The 15,956-nt window shown below is 43.8% G+C and overlaps 1 protein-coding gene across 4 annotated transcripts in view; it reads right to left on the bottom strand.

The window, feature by feature from the left end:
- Positions 1-7,577: 7,577 nt before the first annotated feature.
- The window catches only part of LOC122540140 (tumor necrosis factor receptor superfamily member 1B-like), a 37,333-nt gene continuing 28,954 nt past the window's right edge, over positions 7,578-15,956 (bottom strand). For 2 of the 4 annotated variants that reach the window (XM_043675446.1, XM_043675445.1), the window contains exons 5-8: positions 13,686-13,773; positions 11,716-11,897; positions 10,707-10,835; positions 7,579-9,681 (exon numbers count right to left, since the gene is read on the bottom strand). In XM_043675446.1, coding sequence (XP_043531381.1) covers positions 9,458-9,681; positions 10,707-10,835; positions 11,716-11,897; positions 13,686-13,773 — 623 coding nt within the window. In that variant the 3' untranslated portion in view covers positions 7,579-9,457. Of the gene's footprint in view, positions 9,682-10,706; positions 10,836-11,715; positions 11,898-13,685; positions 13,774-15,956 lie in introns of all 4 variants that reach the window. The other 2 variants (XM_043675443.1, XM_043675447.1) reach the window with 2 other exon arrangements.

Raw genomic sequence — 15,956 nt, 5'->3', positions numbered from 1 at the left:
TCCTATATCTTATGTTCATATAATGACAGCAACAACCTAAAGCTGATTCATCTACAGTGTCCTCAGAACAGTAATTAAGTCGAATTATCTTCAAGGCCCTTTCCAACAGCAAACATTAGTCATTGTTCTTTTTCTTTTAAAGAAGCTGCTGTTCAAAGTTTAACTCTTAACCACAACTCCCAGTTCCAAACCAAAAAAAGAGAGAAATATAAAAAGAAAAATAGTGAGGGTCTTCACACTTTCTGATGGCCATTGTTGCCATCATTAGCTGATATATTTTTGCCATTAGCTTATGTATTTACCTTCAGGCATCCCCATGGAATCATTATAGCCAGACGAGGCCATTTATATTGTTCTATCCATGCTAGCTCACTGCAAGAGAAACTCACATAATCCCAAATCCCAGCCTTTCCCAATAGCCCTGCAAATGTCTCACTTCACGTGTTTATCTTATTCCATTTTGAGAGCCATATCAGCAGTAAGAGCAACAGTGGGCTTAATAGAGTCATAGAGATGCACAGCACAGAAACAGACCCTTTGACCCAACTCGTCCACGCCAACTAGATATCCTAAATTAATCTAGTCCCATTTGTCAGCACTTGGCCCATACTTCTCTAAACCCTTCCTATTCATATACCCACCACTGAGGTCTTTTCCCTGTGGTGGGGGAGTCCAGAGGGAGAGGGCATAGGTTTAGGGTGAGAGGGGAAAGATATAAAAGAGACCTAAGGGGCAATTCTTTCATGCAGAGGGTGGTATGTGTATGGAATGAGCTGCCAGCAGAAGTGGTGGAGGCTGGTACAATTGCAACATTTAAAAGGCATCTGAATGGGTATATGAATAGGAAGGGTTTGGAGGGATATGTGCCAGGTGCTGGCAGGTGGGACTAGATTGGATTGGGATATCTGGTCAGCATGGACAGGTTGGACCGAAGGGTCTGTTTCCGTGCTGTACATCTCTATGATTCTTTGACTCTATTTACCTTATCCATGCCCCACATGATTTTATAAACCTCTATGAGGTCACTCCTCAGCCTCTGAAACTCCAGGGGAAACAGCCCCAGCCTATTCAGCCTCTCCCTGTGCTCAAACACTCAAACCCTGGCAACATCCATGTAAATCTTTTCTGAACCCTTTCAAGTTTCACAACATCCTTCCTATAGGAGGGAGACCAGATTTTCATGCAGTATTCCAAACGTGGCCTAACCAATGTCCTGTACAGCTGCAGCATGACTTCCCAACTCTTGTACTCAGTGCTCTGACCAATAAAGGAAAGCATACCAAACTCCTTCTGCACTATCCTATCTACCTGCAACTCAAGGAATTATGAACATGCCATCCAAGGTCTCTTTGTTCAGCAACACTCCTTAGGACCTTACCATTAAGTGTACAAGTCCTGCTAAGATTTGCCTTTTAATGATTGGTGTTCAAACAAATCCAAGACTAGAGTGACAGTAAGGAGGAGAGAGACCAGTCATGGACAAAATAGTTGGAAGCAGAAACATCAAAAAAAAAGATAAACATGCTGCTCCAGGAAGTCATGTAACTGATCGTTAGGGAATATTTATCTCTCCCTGTCTCCAAACTGGAACCAGGAAATTCAGGAAATGTTAAGATTCAATTGGGAGAACCTTAAAAGTGAGTTAATCACTACTAGCATAGATCAAGTTCAGAAACAATCAATTCATTAATATTCATTGTTTAAACAGGGACAAAACAGATTGAAAAGGGAGGAATATAATTCATTTCAGATCATAAATGGACAATTGAGATTTGTTGTTTTCAGTTGTTGTGCTATGTGAGAACTTCATGTCCCTTCCTATGTGTTGGGGGAAGTACATGTGTAGGATGCATCTCTAACTGCTTGAGCTCAGGTTCATGACTTTGAGATGTAATGTTTCAGGACTTGGTCACCGTTCAGGTAGTCAGCGTTCAGGGTAATAGCTGTGTGACCGTTTGGAAGAGGAAGAGGCAGTAGGAAGTGCAGCAGTCTTGAGGTGCTTGCTACTTTAAAACTGGAAACTGTTGGGATGGAAGACACCTTGAAGGACTGCAGTGCAGACTAAGACACAGGACTGCAGCAAAGAGTAAAGATGTAGGTATTATAGAAGATTTCAGTAAAGGAGGCCAGACAGAAATTTCTGTAAGGTCCCACCTGACATGAAGCCCCCCTGGTGCCAGGATAAAGAACACCACAGTGAGATGCATAATATTCTGCAGTGGGAATGAATGAGCAGGAAGTGTGAATGTGTGGAGATTTTTGGCAGAAAGCATAGGCAATACAGGCTTAGTGGTGAAGGAACAGAGGAATTTAGAGACATAGATGTTTGCAGATCTTTGAAAGAGTAATTTGAAAAGCACAGAGGATCTTAGGCTTCATAGATAGAGGTACTGAGCACAAAGACACAGGACCTATACTTAAACTTCATAAAACTCTGGTTAGGCCCCAGCTAGAATATGGTGACCAGGCTGATCACCAGGCTTCAGGAAGATGTGAGGGTACTTGAGCAGGTGCTTGGGGAATTTACCAGAATCATTCCACGGATGATGGAATTATAGCCCCAACGTGAGGTTGGAGAAGCTGGATTGATCTCCTTGGAGCAAAGAGGATATTATGGGCAGATTTAACAAAGAAAATAGACAAAGAAACACTTCTGTTATTAACTGTTGGTTCAAAGACATTTTGAGCAAAAGATATTGGGAGGGAAGGTGCTGCGAAGGGAAACCTTTGTACACGGCAAGGATCAATGGCCTGAAACTCAGTGCTGATCAGGGTGGTGGAACTGGTAATGATGGATCATTTCAAAAGGAAGATGATTTTTGGTATTTGAGGGAAACAAAGTAGTTCAGAGGAATGGGACTGACACAATTATTCGACAAGAGTTTAATCACGGACCTGATGGACTGACCAGTCTATTTCTCTCCCATCGAGACTCTATGACTTTGAGGCAGTGCTTGCCAGATTCTAACTGCTCCCTGAATTTGGGTTATTGTCCTGTCACCTTTAGTTCATTTGGCAATGACCTTTAATTTGTGTCCTTTGGTTCTCAGCCATTCCACAAATGGGAACAGTTTAACTCAATATACGTCATGTAAATTTCCTTATGAATTTCAACATTTCTATCAGTTTTTTTCTCAGGCTCTTATGCTTGAGAAAGAACAACTCCAGCTCCTCCAATCTATCCATGCAACTGAAGTCCTTGTTTCCGAGAACCATTCTTATAAATCTTTTCTACACCCTTTCTAAAGTGCGTACATCCTTCCTTCCTCTAGAGTGCTGCCCAGAATTGAATACAATAGTCCCGTTGAGACAGAATTTTATCGACAATTAGTCATAACTTCCAGGCTTTGGAGGCTGCCTCTATAAAGTGCAGGACTCTGCACCCTTTTAGTCACTTTTTCAACCTACCTTGCTCACTTCAAGAATTTGTGCAAATAATCTGAGGTCCCACTGTTTCTACACTGCATTTAGAATCCTATCCTTTGTGTTACATTGCTGCTGCACATTCCTCAAACCAGAATGTATACTTGCCTGAACTAAATTTCAATTTCCGCGTCTTTGTCCATTTCATATCCTCTTGGCATCCATCACTGATTTCCTCACCGTTCACAATACCCTCGAAGTTTTCTCTCATCTGCAAATGTAGAAATCTTGACCTGAATACCCAGGTCTACATCAGTAGTATGTGAAGAAATGCTCCCACTCTCACGGAACCCCACTGTAGATCTTCTTCCAGTCTAAAAAATAACTATTCACTACATCCTTCTGTTTCCTGTCACTCAAATCAAATTCTCAACCATGCTGCCACTGACCCCCTAATTCCATGGGCTCCAACTGTCTGGCAAGTGTTTTGTGTCACTTTATTAAATGTCTTTTAGAAATCTGTGCACACCACAACAAACACCATTATCCTCAGCTGTTGGACTTCAAAGTCATATATTGGGAGTGAAACATTTTGGGACACTGATTATTACATTTTCTGTTCTAGCTCCCTGCTGGGGGAGATAAAAGCTCCAGAAACAGTGAAGGGGTTTCCCCAAATCTCCTCGAAATTAGTCATCTTTTCTCCACTCCCCCAGCTTCCTTTGTCTCCTTGATGTTCAAGAAGTGGGTGGGTGTGGGGCATTGTCTACTGAACCCAATTAGAAACAACATCTTGTTTTGATACAGTCACAACATATAGCACGATGGGAGAGAAACTGGATTGAGGGAGGGTCTTTTCAGTTGACAAAGACACAACTTGGGTCAGACTGACACTACCAATCCTAGCTCACCCATGATTGTAGATGGAGGGTGGTAATGTCTGGATTTGATAACTTTGCCAATTGAGAACAACAAATAGATATTTTTAAGAAACGGTAATCATCATTTGCTCTTCAACCCTCTCTCGAATTACGCCGCTATCGCTCTTTATCAGACCAAATTATCTGGCAATTAATTTGAAATTTAATTGAGCCAAATCAAGAAGGTTTTCACCTGAGAACTGAGTATAACAGGAAACTGTTCAACCCTGATTAGATCAGTTGTTAAAATGTTCAACAGAAAATACCAAGAAATAGTTGCACATCATGCAGTTTGAGGTCAACGCCCAGTTGCAGGACTCAACTGAGTGTATCTGGGCCCTCTCCCTCCTCTTTCCCCGCCTTGAAAGTGTTTGATGGAACAGTGTAGAGGGATCTTACACTCTTCAAAAAACGTGAGCTCGTCTGAAACTCTCCTGCCCTAACCTAAGTTGCACCAAATCCTAGTCACCCATCATCCACCTTTTTATGCATTGACCTTTTAAAGATGCAGATGTAAAGCCCAGAAGGAGGACAAATATTCACTTAAATTTGAATCAAAAGGTGTTGGGAGAAATCCAGCACTGATGGTCATCTTATGCATACAGAGTATTAAAGCCAAGGTTTGGTATTCTGTTACATTTCATTAACACTGAACTTCAATAGTTTGATTTCTGCCTTAAATTTATCACCTCTGCTCCTGCATGCACCCGAGTTCCTCAAGACTGCATAACTCTCATTAACTAATACTAACAGGTTGGATTGATTCCCTACAGTATGGAAACAGGCCCTTTGGCACAACAAGTCCACACCGACCTTCCGAAGAGTAGCCCACCAAGTCCCATTCCCCTCTGACTAATGCACCTAACACTATGGGCAATTTAACACAGCCAAGTCACCTAACCTGCACATCTTTGGACTGTGGGAGGAAACCGGAGCACCCAGAGGAAACCCACACAGACACGGGGAGAATGTGCAAACTCCACACAGACAGTTGCCCGAGGCTGGAATCGAACCTCGGTCCCTGGCTCTGTGACGCAACAGTGCTAACCTCTGAGCCACCGATTGTCCTATTACAGGTGGCATTCCAGCCAAGATTAAACCTCTTCCTATTTTATCTGATGTAATGATGCAACAGTTTTCCAACAAGAGATGCTGAATTACAGTCAACAGTAGACACCCTGGCTGATCTAGCCGACTCTTTCTCCTCTTTAGCTTAAGGTTACTGTGATCAAAGGTCAGAAGGAGACTATTCCATGCATTGCACCTGCACCAGCTCTCTGAGCACTTTGGCTTGGTGTCAATCTCTTAACCTTTTTCCCATAACCGTGAGTATGATTTCTATTTTAATAATTATCTAATGTCCTCATGAAAACCTCAAGTTAACCTGCCGCCACTACCATTTCCAGTCAGGGCATTCCAGAATCCAGCTACTTGCCATCTGCAAAATAATTTCTTTTTTGCCTTGTGCTTGCTTCTTTTTCGAAAAACACCAAATCTGTGCCCATTGGTTCTTGATTCTGAGTGAGAATTGTTTCTGTTCATCTAGTTATTCTGTCAGGACCCCTCGTGATTTTGAAAACCTCTGTAAAATCTCCTCTCAACCTTCACTTCTCCAAGGAAAGCAGTTTCAATCTCTTCAATCTCTCTTCATAAATTACAGTTTCTCATCCATGAAACAATCCTTGTAATTCACTATTCTACTATTAATTTGCTGAGATCACCTCTTCTGCAAATGAACCAAAATTCTGTATCATTCAATTTGACACAAGCCATTATATTAAAGAACCAAAGCATCTGAAGATTGGTCTGATTTTCATTGTCAAGTGATCTTTGCTTAGCGTGTACAATGGAAATGGACTGAGTGGTACTTTCTATTGCTATCAATTCTGATGTTAAAAACCACAAATGTTGCACAGCTTTTGATGGAAGAATATTGGTCTTTTAAAATCATGAGGCGTGAATGGCAGCTGACTTTCCCCTAGCGTGGGAGATTTCAAGATGAGGGGGCATACTTTTAAGATGAGAGGAGAAAGATTTAACTAAGACATGAGAGGCAACTTTTGTTTTTACACAGAGAGTGGTTTGTGTGTGGAATTAACTTCCAAATGAATTGGTGGATACAGATACAGTTACAAAGTTTAAAGAGATTTGGATAAGTAAATAAATAAGAAATGTTTAAAGGGATGTGGGCCAAGTGCAGGTAGGTGGGACTAGTTTAGTTTGGGATTATGGTCAGCATGGACTGGTTGGAACAAAGGGTCTCTTTCCATGCCGTATGACTCTATGATTTCCATCTTCTTTTCAAAACTGTGCTCCTCATTTCCTCTATAAGCTCCTGCAACCTCACAACCTCCCAAGATTGCCCAACTCCTCCAATGCTGACCTCTTGTGCAATTGTAATTTGGATCACCGTAGCGTTAGCTGCCAAGTTTCAGCTGCCTCGATTGTAAGTTATGAAATTTCATTCCTAAAGCTCTTTGGTTCAGAGCCAAATTTTGTTTGGAGAATGATTAATGTCTGGGGCTGGTTTACTATATTAAAGGTGTCATATGAATTAAATTAGTTTGTAATTGAGACAGTGAAGAGGGGAGAGCCTTATTTTACAAGCAGTCCACATTCTACCTATCTTAGGTGTGTAGAAGGGGCTTTATTATTTACTCTGTGTGAGTGATGGGGCTGTGTAGAAGGAGTTTTTTCAAATTAATCCATGCTATGCTTTCCCTGAAAGTGATTGGCAGGACAGTGTAGAGTGGAAGGAGTTTTGCTTTGTATTTAACATCTGCTGTGCCTTCCCTAGGAGTATTTTGTGTGACAGTATAGATGGAGCTTTACTTTGTATCTAACCCTGTACTAAGTCAGTACAGGTAGTGTGCAGTGCAGCAGTTCAGAAGGAGTTTCACAGTTCCCATCCTGATTCACGATCAGACTATTTGAATGGAACACAAGTTCCTCCTACTGGCTTCCTTCAGTATTTCACCAGCACAAAAATGAACAAAAATCTTCCCCATTCAGTTTTACAGCCAGTGCCCTCTCTCCATCCTGGTCCCCAATCACTTTCAAAGTTTTACAGGAAGATAATTTAATTCTCTTCACATATTCTTGAGCATTTTTCATGCAAAGAGTGAATGGAACAAACTGCCAGAGGAAGTGGTGGAGGCTGGTACAATTACAACATTTAAAAGATATCTGCATGGGTACATGAATAAGAAGGGTTCAGAGGATATAGAACAAATGCTGGCAAATGGGACTAGGTCAGACTGGAATGTCTGATTGGTGCAGATGAATTGGACCAAAGGGTCTGTTCCCATAGTGTATAACTCTATAATACAGGTTATGGTATTTGGAGGCAGCTCATTTACTATAATGATCCAGCAGTTTATTGGTGATGATCACAGTTCCATTTCTCTATGTTACAAGTGATAATATGAAATGTCATAGTAAGGCTCTTACACAGACAGGTTCACAATCCAACAATGGAGGCAACAGAAACAGACACCCTGACCAATGCAGGTCTGCAGTTATCATGCTACATGAGGGGAAAAAAAAACAAACCCCAAAAGCAACAATACAGGAGCCATAAGCTTAATGATTTAGCAATGGTGAACTTAGCCAATCATTGGCCTCACTCACTGCACAAAGCATACTCTCAGCCTACAGGCATCCAGCCTTTCTACCCACACCCTATCCACAATCCCAAGGCCGAGTCAGTCAGCACCTTTCCAAAAGTCCAGTACCTGTGCCCATTTACCAAACTTGAAATCCAAGGACCAGGCTTGAAGGACAAGAGTCAGTGACAAGGGCAGTGTCCACTGAACCCTGTTAGAAAAAACATCTTATTTTGATGGTATTGACAACATGTAGCATGAAGGAAGAGAAACTGGATTGAGGGAAGGTGTTTTCAGTTGGCACGGACACAACTTGACACAGACTGGCACTACCATCCTGGCTCACCCATGACGGTAGAAGCAGGGCAGTGATGTCTGGATTTGATAACTTGATCAACGGAGCAGATTGTCACCTCACAGCTCAGATTGATATTCGTAAACTGTGAATGATGGAATTTAAATTCAACTAATAAAATCAGGAATTAAAAGCTTGCCTCAGCAATGGTGACCATTAAACCATTATTCTTTTTCGCAAAATGGTATCTGGTACACTAATGTCCTTCAGGAACAGGAATCTGCCAAACCCTATCCAGTCTGACTTACATGCAGCTCCAGACCTGAAGTGGTTGACTTTTAATTGCTTCCTGAAATGACCTAGAGATGAATCTGTTCCAGCTTCCCCCACACCCTTTCCTGTGTCTCATGGCTATTTAAAAATGGATGGGTTAGCAACTCCATTCAAGAGCAATTAGGAATAGGGAACAAACATAGACCTTACCAGTGATGTCCACATCTCATAAAAGAATAAAATGAACTGTTGCTGAGTGTTCCACCACCAGGTACCCAAACATTAGCAAATTCTTACCTGTGAAGTTTGCTTCAGTGCAAGAGAAATGGTGTTGATATTTCATGGAATCACTGTCCCAATCTATCTATCTATACATTGCCTCTCAGCTCTAATGTGGTGTGACAGTAAGGGTGAACTCACCACATGCTCATCATTGGTTCAGCTGTTACCCTAAGTGCTACTCGGGTCAAAGAACTCAAATTCCATCCCCATTATTCACCGATTCAGACACTGATTCTCGGCGACTCACCTAATCCTTTTCTGTTGTATCTGTACAAACGGTCTCCCAACATTCAGCTATAGTTAGTGAGCTCTAGGGGCTTGGACTCTGACGAAGAACCCATGACTCTGCACTTGCAGGTCAGCTTGCAGCTAATCTCAAAGAAAACTCTGAAATCCAGCCTCTCAGCCAGTTAAACCCAGCTCTGAGGGTCAATCTAACACACAGCAGGAAATAAAGATTCTTTGAAAAAAAAATCAGATTCCAGGAAAACAGGTCACAAAGGAAAAACATTGAGTCTCCCAGTCAGCACTGAGACATCAATCCAACATAGAAAGGAGCTGCATTCTGTCCGATATTAGAAACTATTGGAAAAGGATGGCCATGCCTGCTGGATTAGTCCAAGCATCACGTTCCCACCGGAAACACCACTCCAAGTTTAACAACGTTTCCAATATTCCTTTTATTTGTCTGTCAACGGCAGTTCAGCTCAGTTTGTTTCCTAATAGTCAGCAGCAGGCACGGGGTCCCGGAACAGTTTCCCCTCCTCCTCCACTGGGTAAATGTGACTCTCTCCTGTATTCTGCGACTTCACTGACTCCTGCTGTGGAAAATGAATGTGGGATTCGGGATGTTGAATGATGGGATCTTCTTGATCAGCATTGGCACTGTTGCCGGTCTCCATGCCCAGGTATATACGGTAAGGGGTCACAATATAGACGGGGCCTGAAAGACAGACAGAAAGTGACTCCAGTTAGTGGTGAAAATGTTTGCTCCAACACCATCACCTACTGTCGAGCTTTCAACATCAAACAAGTAAAGGGGGCCAGATTCAGACAGGAGCAGAAGGTGGAATGAACATATGAAGGAAATGGGAATATGGACTCCAGAGGCACATTGAAGAAAAAGAATTGGAGGATAACTTCATTGCTCAGACCTTTGATATAGGAGTTGGGATGTTATATTGAGGTTGTACAAGATGTGAAGGGCTTTTGCCCGAAACGATGATTTTACTGCTCCTCGGATGCTGCCTGAACTGCTGTGCTCTTCCAGCACCACTAATCCAGAATCTGGTTTCCAGCATCTGCAGTCATTGTTTTTACCCCTGTACAAGATGTTGGTGAGGCTCCTTCTGGAGTACTGTTGTCCAGTTCTGGTCTCCCTGTTGTAGGAAGGATATTATTAACTGGAAAGGGTTCAGAAAAGATCTTGCTGGGAATTGAGAGTTTGAGTTATAAGGAGAGGCAGGATAGGCTGGGACCATTTCTGACTGGACCGTGGGAGGTTGAGGGGTGACCTTATAGAAGTTTAGAAAATAATGAAGGTTTCAGTAAGACAAATGGCGGGTATCTTTTTCCCGAGGGTGGGGATTTTCAAGACTAGGGGCATATTTTTAAGATGAGGGGAGAAAGATTTTAAAAAGACATAAGGGGCAATTTCTTTTTTTTAAAACAGAGAGAATGGTTTGTGTTTGGATTGAACATCCAGAGAAAGTGGTGGATTTGGGTACAGTTCTAACTTTGAAAAGACATTTGGATAAGTACATGAATAGTAAATATTTGGATGGAGATGAGCCAAGCGCAGGTAAATGAGATTAGATTAGTTTGGGATTATGATCGACATGGACTGGTTGGACTGAAGTGCTTGTCTCCGTGCTGTGTGACTCTATAATTGAGGAATTCAGATTGCAGGACAGATAAAAAGGGAACAAAGCAAACAGAGACCATTAGACAGCACCGGAAAATTCTCACCTTTAGTTTTGTTGGATAAAAACAAGCTTTTGAAATATTCCTTGCGTCTGAACAGCAAACTTGAAACAATGAGGATCAGTAGGAACGCAAGAATTAACCCAATCGCCAAAAACAAATCGACCATCTGTCCTGGGAGGATCACAAAACAGATATCAGATCACAGCATGACTTACAATAATCTGCATTTAAATGGCACCTGTAATGTAGTAAACCATCCCAGATATTTCCTAATAATGGAATCAATCAGAAGTGGATACCATGCCATGGAAGATTAGGAAGGTTTTAAGAGCATCTTGAAAGGAGGAGCGGTCGAAAAATAAGATGAGCGAATCAGGGAGGAGACTCCAGACAGAGAGAAAGAATGACAATTCAAAAGAGAGCAAAGACAGTGTGTAAGAGGGAGTGAAAGAGCAGAGCTGTCTATAAGAAAGGCTGAGCCTCTAACTTTCTCTCTGTCGCTTGCTAATTCTCTTTTAAGCCCGAATGTAAGAGCACAAGGCAGAAAATGGGAGCAGGAGATCACACCTTCTCCTCCAGCGAAAAGCAGCCAGGATCCAGTGATTGTCCTCTAATGATAGTCTCACAAATCCTGTTCCTCAATCTCCCTGGGATAAGCACCATCTACCTTTATAGATTTTTTTAAACCCTGTGGCCCGTCTCAGAGTTCCATCTCATTTATTATAGTTCTTGACTTTACACAGTGAGAGGGAGTATGTTTCTCAGGGCACCCCTGGTGTTCTGAATATTTGCTGTTTTGTGCAGGTGCTCCATTTAATGCTATTTACATCTTGGTCTCTGCCAAACTGGTTTCCAGTGGCTGTAGTGCAGGGGAATGTTTCATTGATGTAGTCAGCCTCAGACGTTCAGCCTTTCTTCACCTGATGGCACCTTCACCTGAGCTTACATATTTACAAGTTTGTCTATTAGTAAAAAGGTGGAGGTAGGGGCAATTATAATTGGGTTTGTCTGGGCAAACAAAGGAGAAATCGTTCGGGTTAAATTGACTCACTGTTTCCTTTAGGTGTTGTGACTGCAGTGGATACAGTTGTCAGATTCAGTTTCTCGTCAATAGGCTGCAGGGTGAAGATGGTGAGGATGCTGGTTGCTATGGTGCTGGTTATTACTTGGCCACAGACAGCATCTTCAGACGTTGTACCTCCTTTCACTAAATGCTTATTTAACAGGGAGCAGCTGGAGAAAGAACAGATGAGAAAGCAAAGTCAGTAAAAATAGCTGGACCAATGGAGACTGATTTCCTGGAATGCGAATATTTCTGTCATTCTAACGAAACAAGGCTCTGAGTCAGTGTTGCAGTTTGAAAGCTGGACGGAGCCAATAGGTGACACATCTGTGACCTACTGAAATATAGGATTATAGAATCCCGATAGTGCAGGAGTAGGCCATTTGGTCCATCATGTCCACACAGAGCCTTTGAAGAGCATACCACCCCTAATCCCATAACCCTGCATTTCCCATAAACCATCTAACATCACAATTTAGCATGGCCAATCCACCTAATGTGCACATCTTTCGAATGTGGGAGGAAACCCACACAGACACGGGGAGAATGTGCAGACTCCACACAGACAGTCACTTGAGGGAAGAATCGAACCCGGGTTCCTGGTGCTGTGAGGCAGCAGTGCTAACTACTAAGCCACCGTGCTGCCCTGAATCATGGAAAAGTTGTGCAGCAGCGCCAGGGTGAGGGAGCAGCGATTGTCCCCAACATTTGAAATGTCATAACATTGACAAATTTGGCAGCAAGCTGTTGCTGTCAGTTAATCTATCTTAATAGATATGCCTTAAAGGAAGTGGTTGCAGGGATAGTGGGAGCATTGGTCAAAATATTCCAAAACTCACTGGAATTCAGAGAGAGTTCCAGCAGATTGGAAATCTGCTTCTATGACAACCAGGTCAAGGGAGGGAGACAGAAAGCAGAAACTAAAGGCCTGTTAGCCTAGTATCGTCATTAAGAAAATGATCAAGTTCATTGTTAAGAAAGAAATTAGCAGGGCATTTAGAAAAAGCTTAACAAAATCAAATATAGTGTCAACATTGTTTTGTGAAAGGAAAATTGTGTTTGACAAATTTGCTCAGTTTTTTTGAGGATATAACAAAGTAGATAAAGGGGAACTGGAGGATGTGGTGTATTGGATTTCCAGAAGGTATTCGATAAAGCGCCACATAAAAGAGTTGCTGCACAAGATACAAGCTCATGGTATTGTAAGAAATGCATCAACATAGATTGTGAACTGGTAACCCGCACAAGTCACAGAGTTCAGGTTAGTGGATCTTTTCAGATTGGAAAGATGGAAATGGCAGAGCACCAGAAGGATTAGTCCTTGAGCCTCAATCCAAATACACTGATGATACAAAGAAAAAGGGGGAAGAGTGACCAGGACATGAGGAATCTGCATGGGAATGTGGATCGATTGAGTGGGTGGGCAAAAACTAGTCAGATGGAGTTTAATGTAGGAAGGTGTGAGATCATGTATTTTGGTCGGCAGATTCAAAAGGTAGACTATTGGTTAAATGGAGAGAGACCCCCAAAAAAATTGCAGAGGGATCTGGGTGACCTTTTGCACGAAACACGAAAAGGTTAGCATGGAGGTATATCAGATACTTGAGGGCCATGATGAACTGACATGAAGGAGACCTTGGGCAGATCTCTTGTTGAATGGCAGAGCAGTTTCATCTAATGGCTACTCCTACTCCTATTTCTTACACTCAGTATCCTTCTGACCAATGGTCCCAAAGCAGAATGATTTTCACTGGCCGAAGAAAGGAGCACTGATGCCAAATTGTAGCTCTTGTTTCAACCTAAATCAAAGACCAAGCAAAGGTGAATCCTGGGCCTCCACTGTTGCCTGCTAACCCCTCTCCCTCAGTCTCACCATCACGGTGTCTCTGCTAAATCCCAAACTGTACCTCCAACAGGAGGCTGGGACTGATCAATCAGGGACCTGGGTAGCCACTCACTTGGTATGAGGCTGGCACTTAGCACCTGGTACATTGGAAAAGGTGCCCGTGGGGCAGGGTTTGCAAACATTGTCCTTACGATGATTTCCTGGGGATAAAACAGAAAGTAAGTGAGCAAGAGATGGTCAATATTCACTGTACACTACAGCTTGATCAATAATAAACTCAACCAAAAAGGTCACAGAGAAACAATAGTTGCTGGTCAAGGCAATCACATTCTGATGTTCACCCAGTCTGTCACCAGTCCGATTCGCCCTTTGCCCAATCTATCACCAATCCAGCTCACCCTTCTCCCAGTCTATCATCAATCCAGCTCACCCTTCTCCCAGTCTAGCACCAGTCCAGCTCACCCTTCTCCCAGTCTATTACCAATCCAGCTCACCCTTCTCCCAGTCTATCACCAATCCAGCTCACCCTTCTCCCAGTCTAGCACCAATCCAGCTCACCCTTCTCCCAGTCTAGCACCAGTCCAGTTCATCCTTTTCCCAGTCTATCACCAGGGAAAAAGTGAGGACTGCAGAGCTGAAAAATGTGTTGCTGGAAAAGCGCAGCAGGTCAGGCAGCATCCAAGGAGCCGGAGAAGGTAGGGAGGAGGGACTTGGGGGAGGGGCGTTGGGAATGCGATAGGCCCCCAAGTCCCTCCTCCCTACCTTTTATCTTAGCCTGCTTGGCACACCTTCCTCATTCCTGAAGAAGGGCTTGTGCCCGAAACATCGATTCTTCTGCTCCTTAATACTGCCTGACCTGCTGCGCTTTTCCAGCAATTTTTTCAGCTCCAGTCTATCACCACTCTGATTCATCCTTCGCCCAGTCTGTCACCAATCTGGCTCACCCTTCGTGCAGTCTAGCACCAGTCCAGCTCACCCTTTTCCCAGTCTATCACCAGAGAAAAAGTGAGGACTGCAGATGCTGGAGATCAGAGCTGAAAAATGTGTTGCTGGAAAAGCTCAGCAGGTCAGGCAGCATCCAAGGAGCTGGAGAATCGACGTTTCAGGCATAAGCCCTTCTTCAGGAATGAGGAAGGTGTGCCAAGCAGGCTAAGATAAAAGGTAGGGAGGAGGGACTTGGCGGCCTATCGCATTCCCAACGCCCCTCCCCCAAGTCCATCCTCCCTACCTTTTATCTCAGCCTGCTTGGCACACCTTCCTCATTCCTGAAGAAAGGCTTGTGCCCGAAACATCAATTCTCCTGTTCCTTGGATGCTGCCTGACCTGCTTCGCTTTTCCAGCAACACATTTTTCAGCTCCAGTCTATCACCAGTCTGATTCATCCTTCGCCCAGTCTATCAGCAGTCCAGCTCACCCTTCTCCCAGTCTATCACCAGTCCAGCTCACCCTTCTCCCAGTCTATCACCAGTCCGGTTTGCCCTTCAGCCAGTCTATCACCAGTCCAGCTCACCCTTCTCCCAGTCTATCACCAGTCCAGCTCACCCTTCTCCCAGTCTATCACCAGTCCAGCTCACCCTTCTCCCAGTCTATCACCAGTCCGATTCGCCCTTCGCCCAGTCTGCCACCAGACAGGATTGCCCTTCTCCCAGTCTGATTCACCCTTCTCCCAGTCTATCACCAGTCCAGCTCAGCCTTCTCCCAGTCTCTCACCAGTCCAGCTCAGCCTTCTTCCAGTCTATCACCAGTCCGGTTCACCCTTCTCCCAGTCTATCACCAGTCCGGCTCACCGTTCTCCCAGTCTTTCACCAGTCCTGCTCACCCTTCGCCCAGTCTTTCACCAGTCGGATTTGCCCTTCGACCAGTCTATCACCAGTCTGATTTGCCCTTCTCCCAGTCTATCACCAGTCCCATTCATCCGAATGCAATAGGCCCCCAAGTCCCTCCTCCCTACCTTTTATCTTAGCCTGCTTGGCACATCTTCCTCATTCCTGAAGAAGGGCTTGTGCCCGAAACATCGATTCACCTGCTCCTTGGATGCTGCCTGACCTGCTTCGCTTTTCCAGCAACACATTTTTCAGCTCCAGTCTATCACCAATCTGATTCATCCTTCGCCCAGTCTATCACCAGTCCAGCTCACCCTTCTCCCAGTCTGTCACCAGTCCGGTTTGACCTTCTCCCAGTCTGTCACCAGTCTGGTTTGCCCTTCTCCCAGTCGATCACCAGTCCGATTCGCCCTTCTCCCAGTCTATCACCAGGGAAAAAGTGAGGACTGCAGATGCTGGAGATCAGAGCTGAAAAATGTGTTGCTGAAAAAGCGCAGCAGGTCAGGCAGCAACCAAGGAGCAGGAGAATCGACGTTTCGGGCATAAGCCCTTCTTCAGGA

This window comes from Chiloscyllium plagiosum, chromosome 34, assembly GCF_004010195.1.
Source record: "Chiloscyllium plagiosum isolate BGI_BamShark_2017 chromosome 34, ASM401019v2, whole genome shotgun sequence".
Taxonomy (NCBI): domain Eukaryota; kingdom Metazoa; phylum Chordata; class Chondrichthyes; order Orectolobiformes; family Hemiscylliidae; genus Chiloscyllium; species Chiloscyllium plagiosum.
Note: the sequence above shows the minus strand (reverse complement) of the source record. Positions and strands in the feature narration are given on the sequence as shown.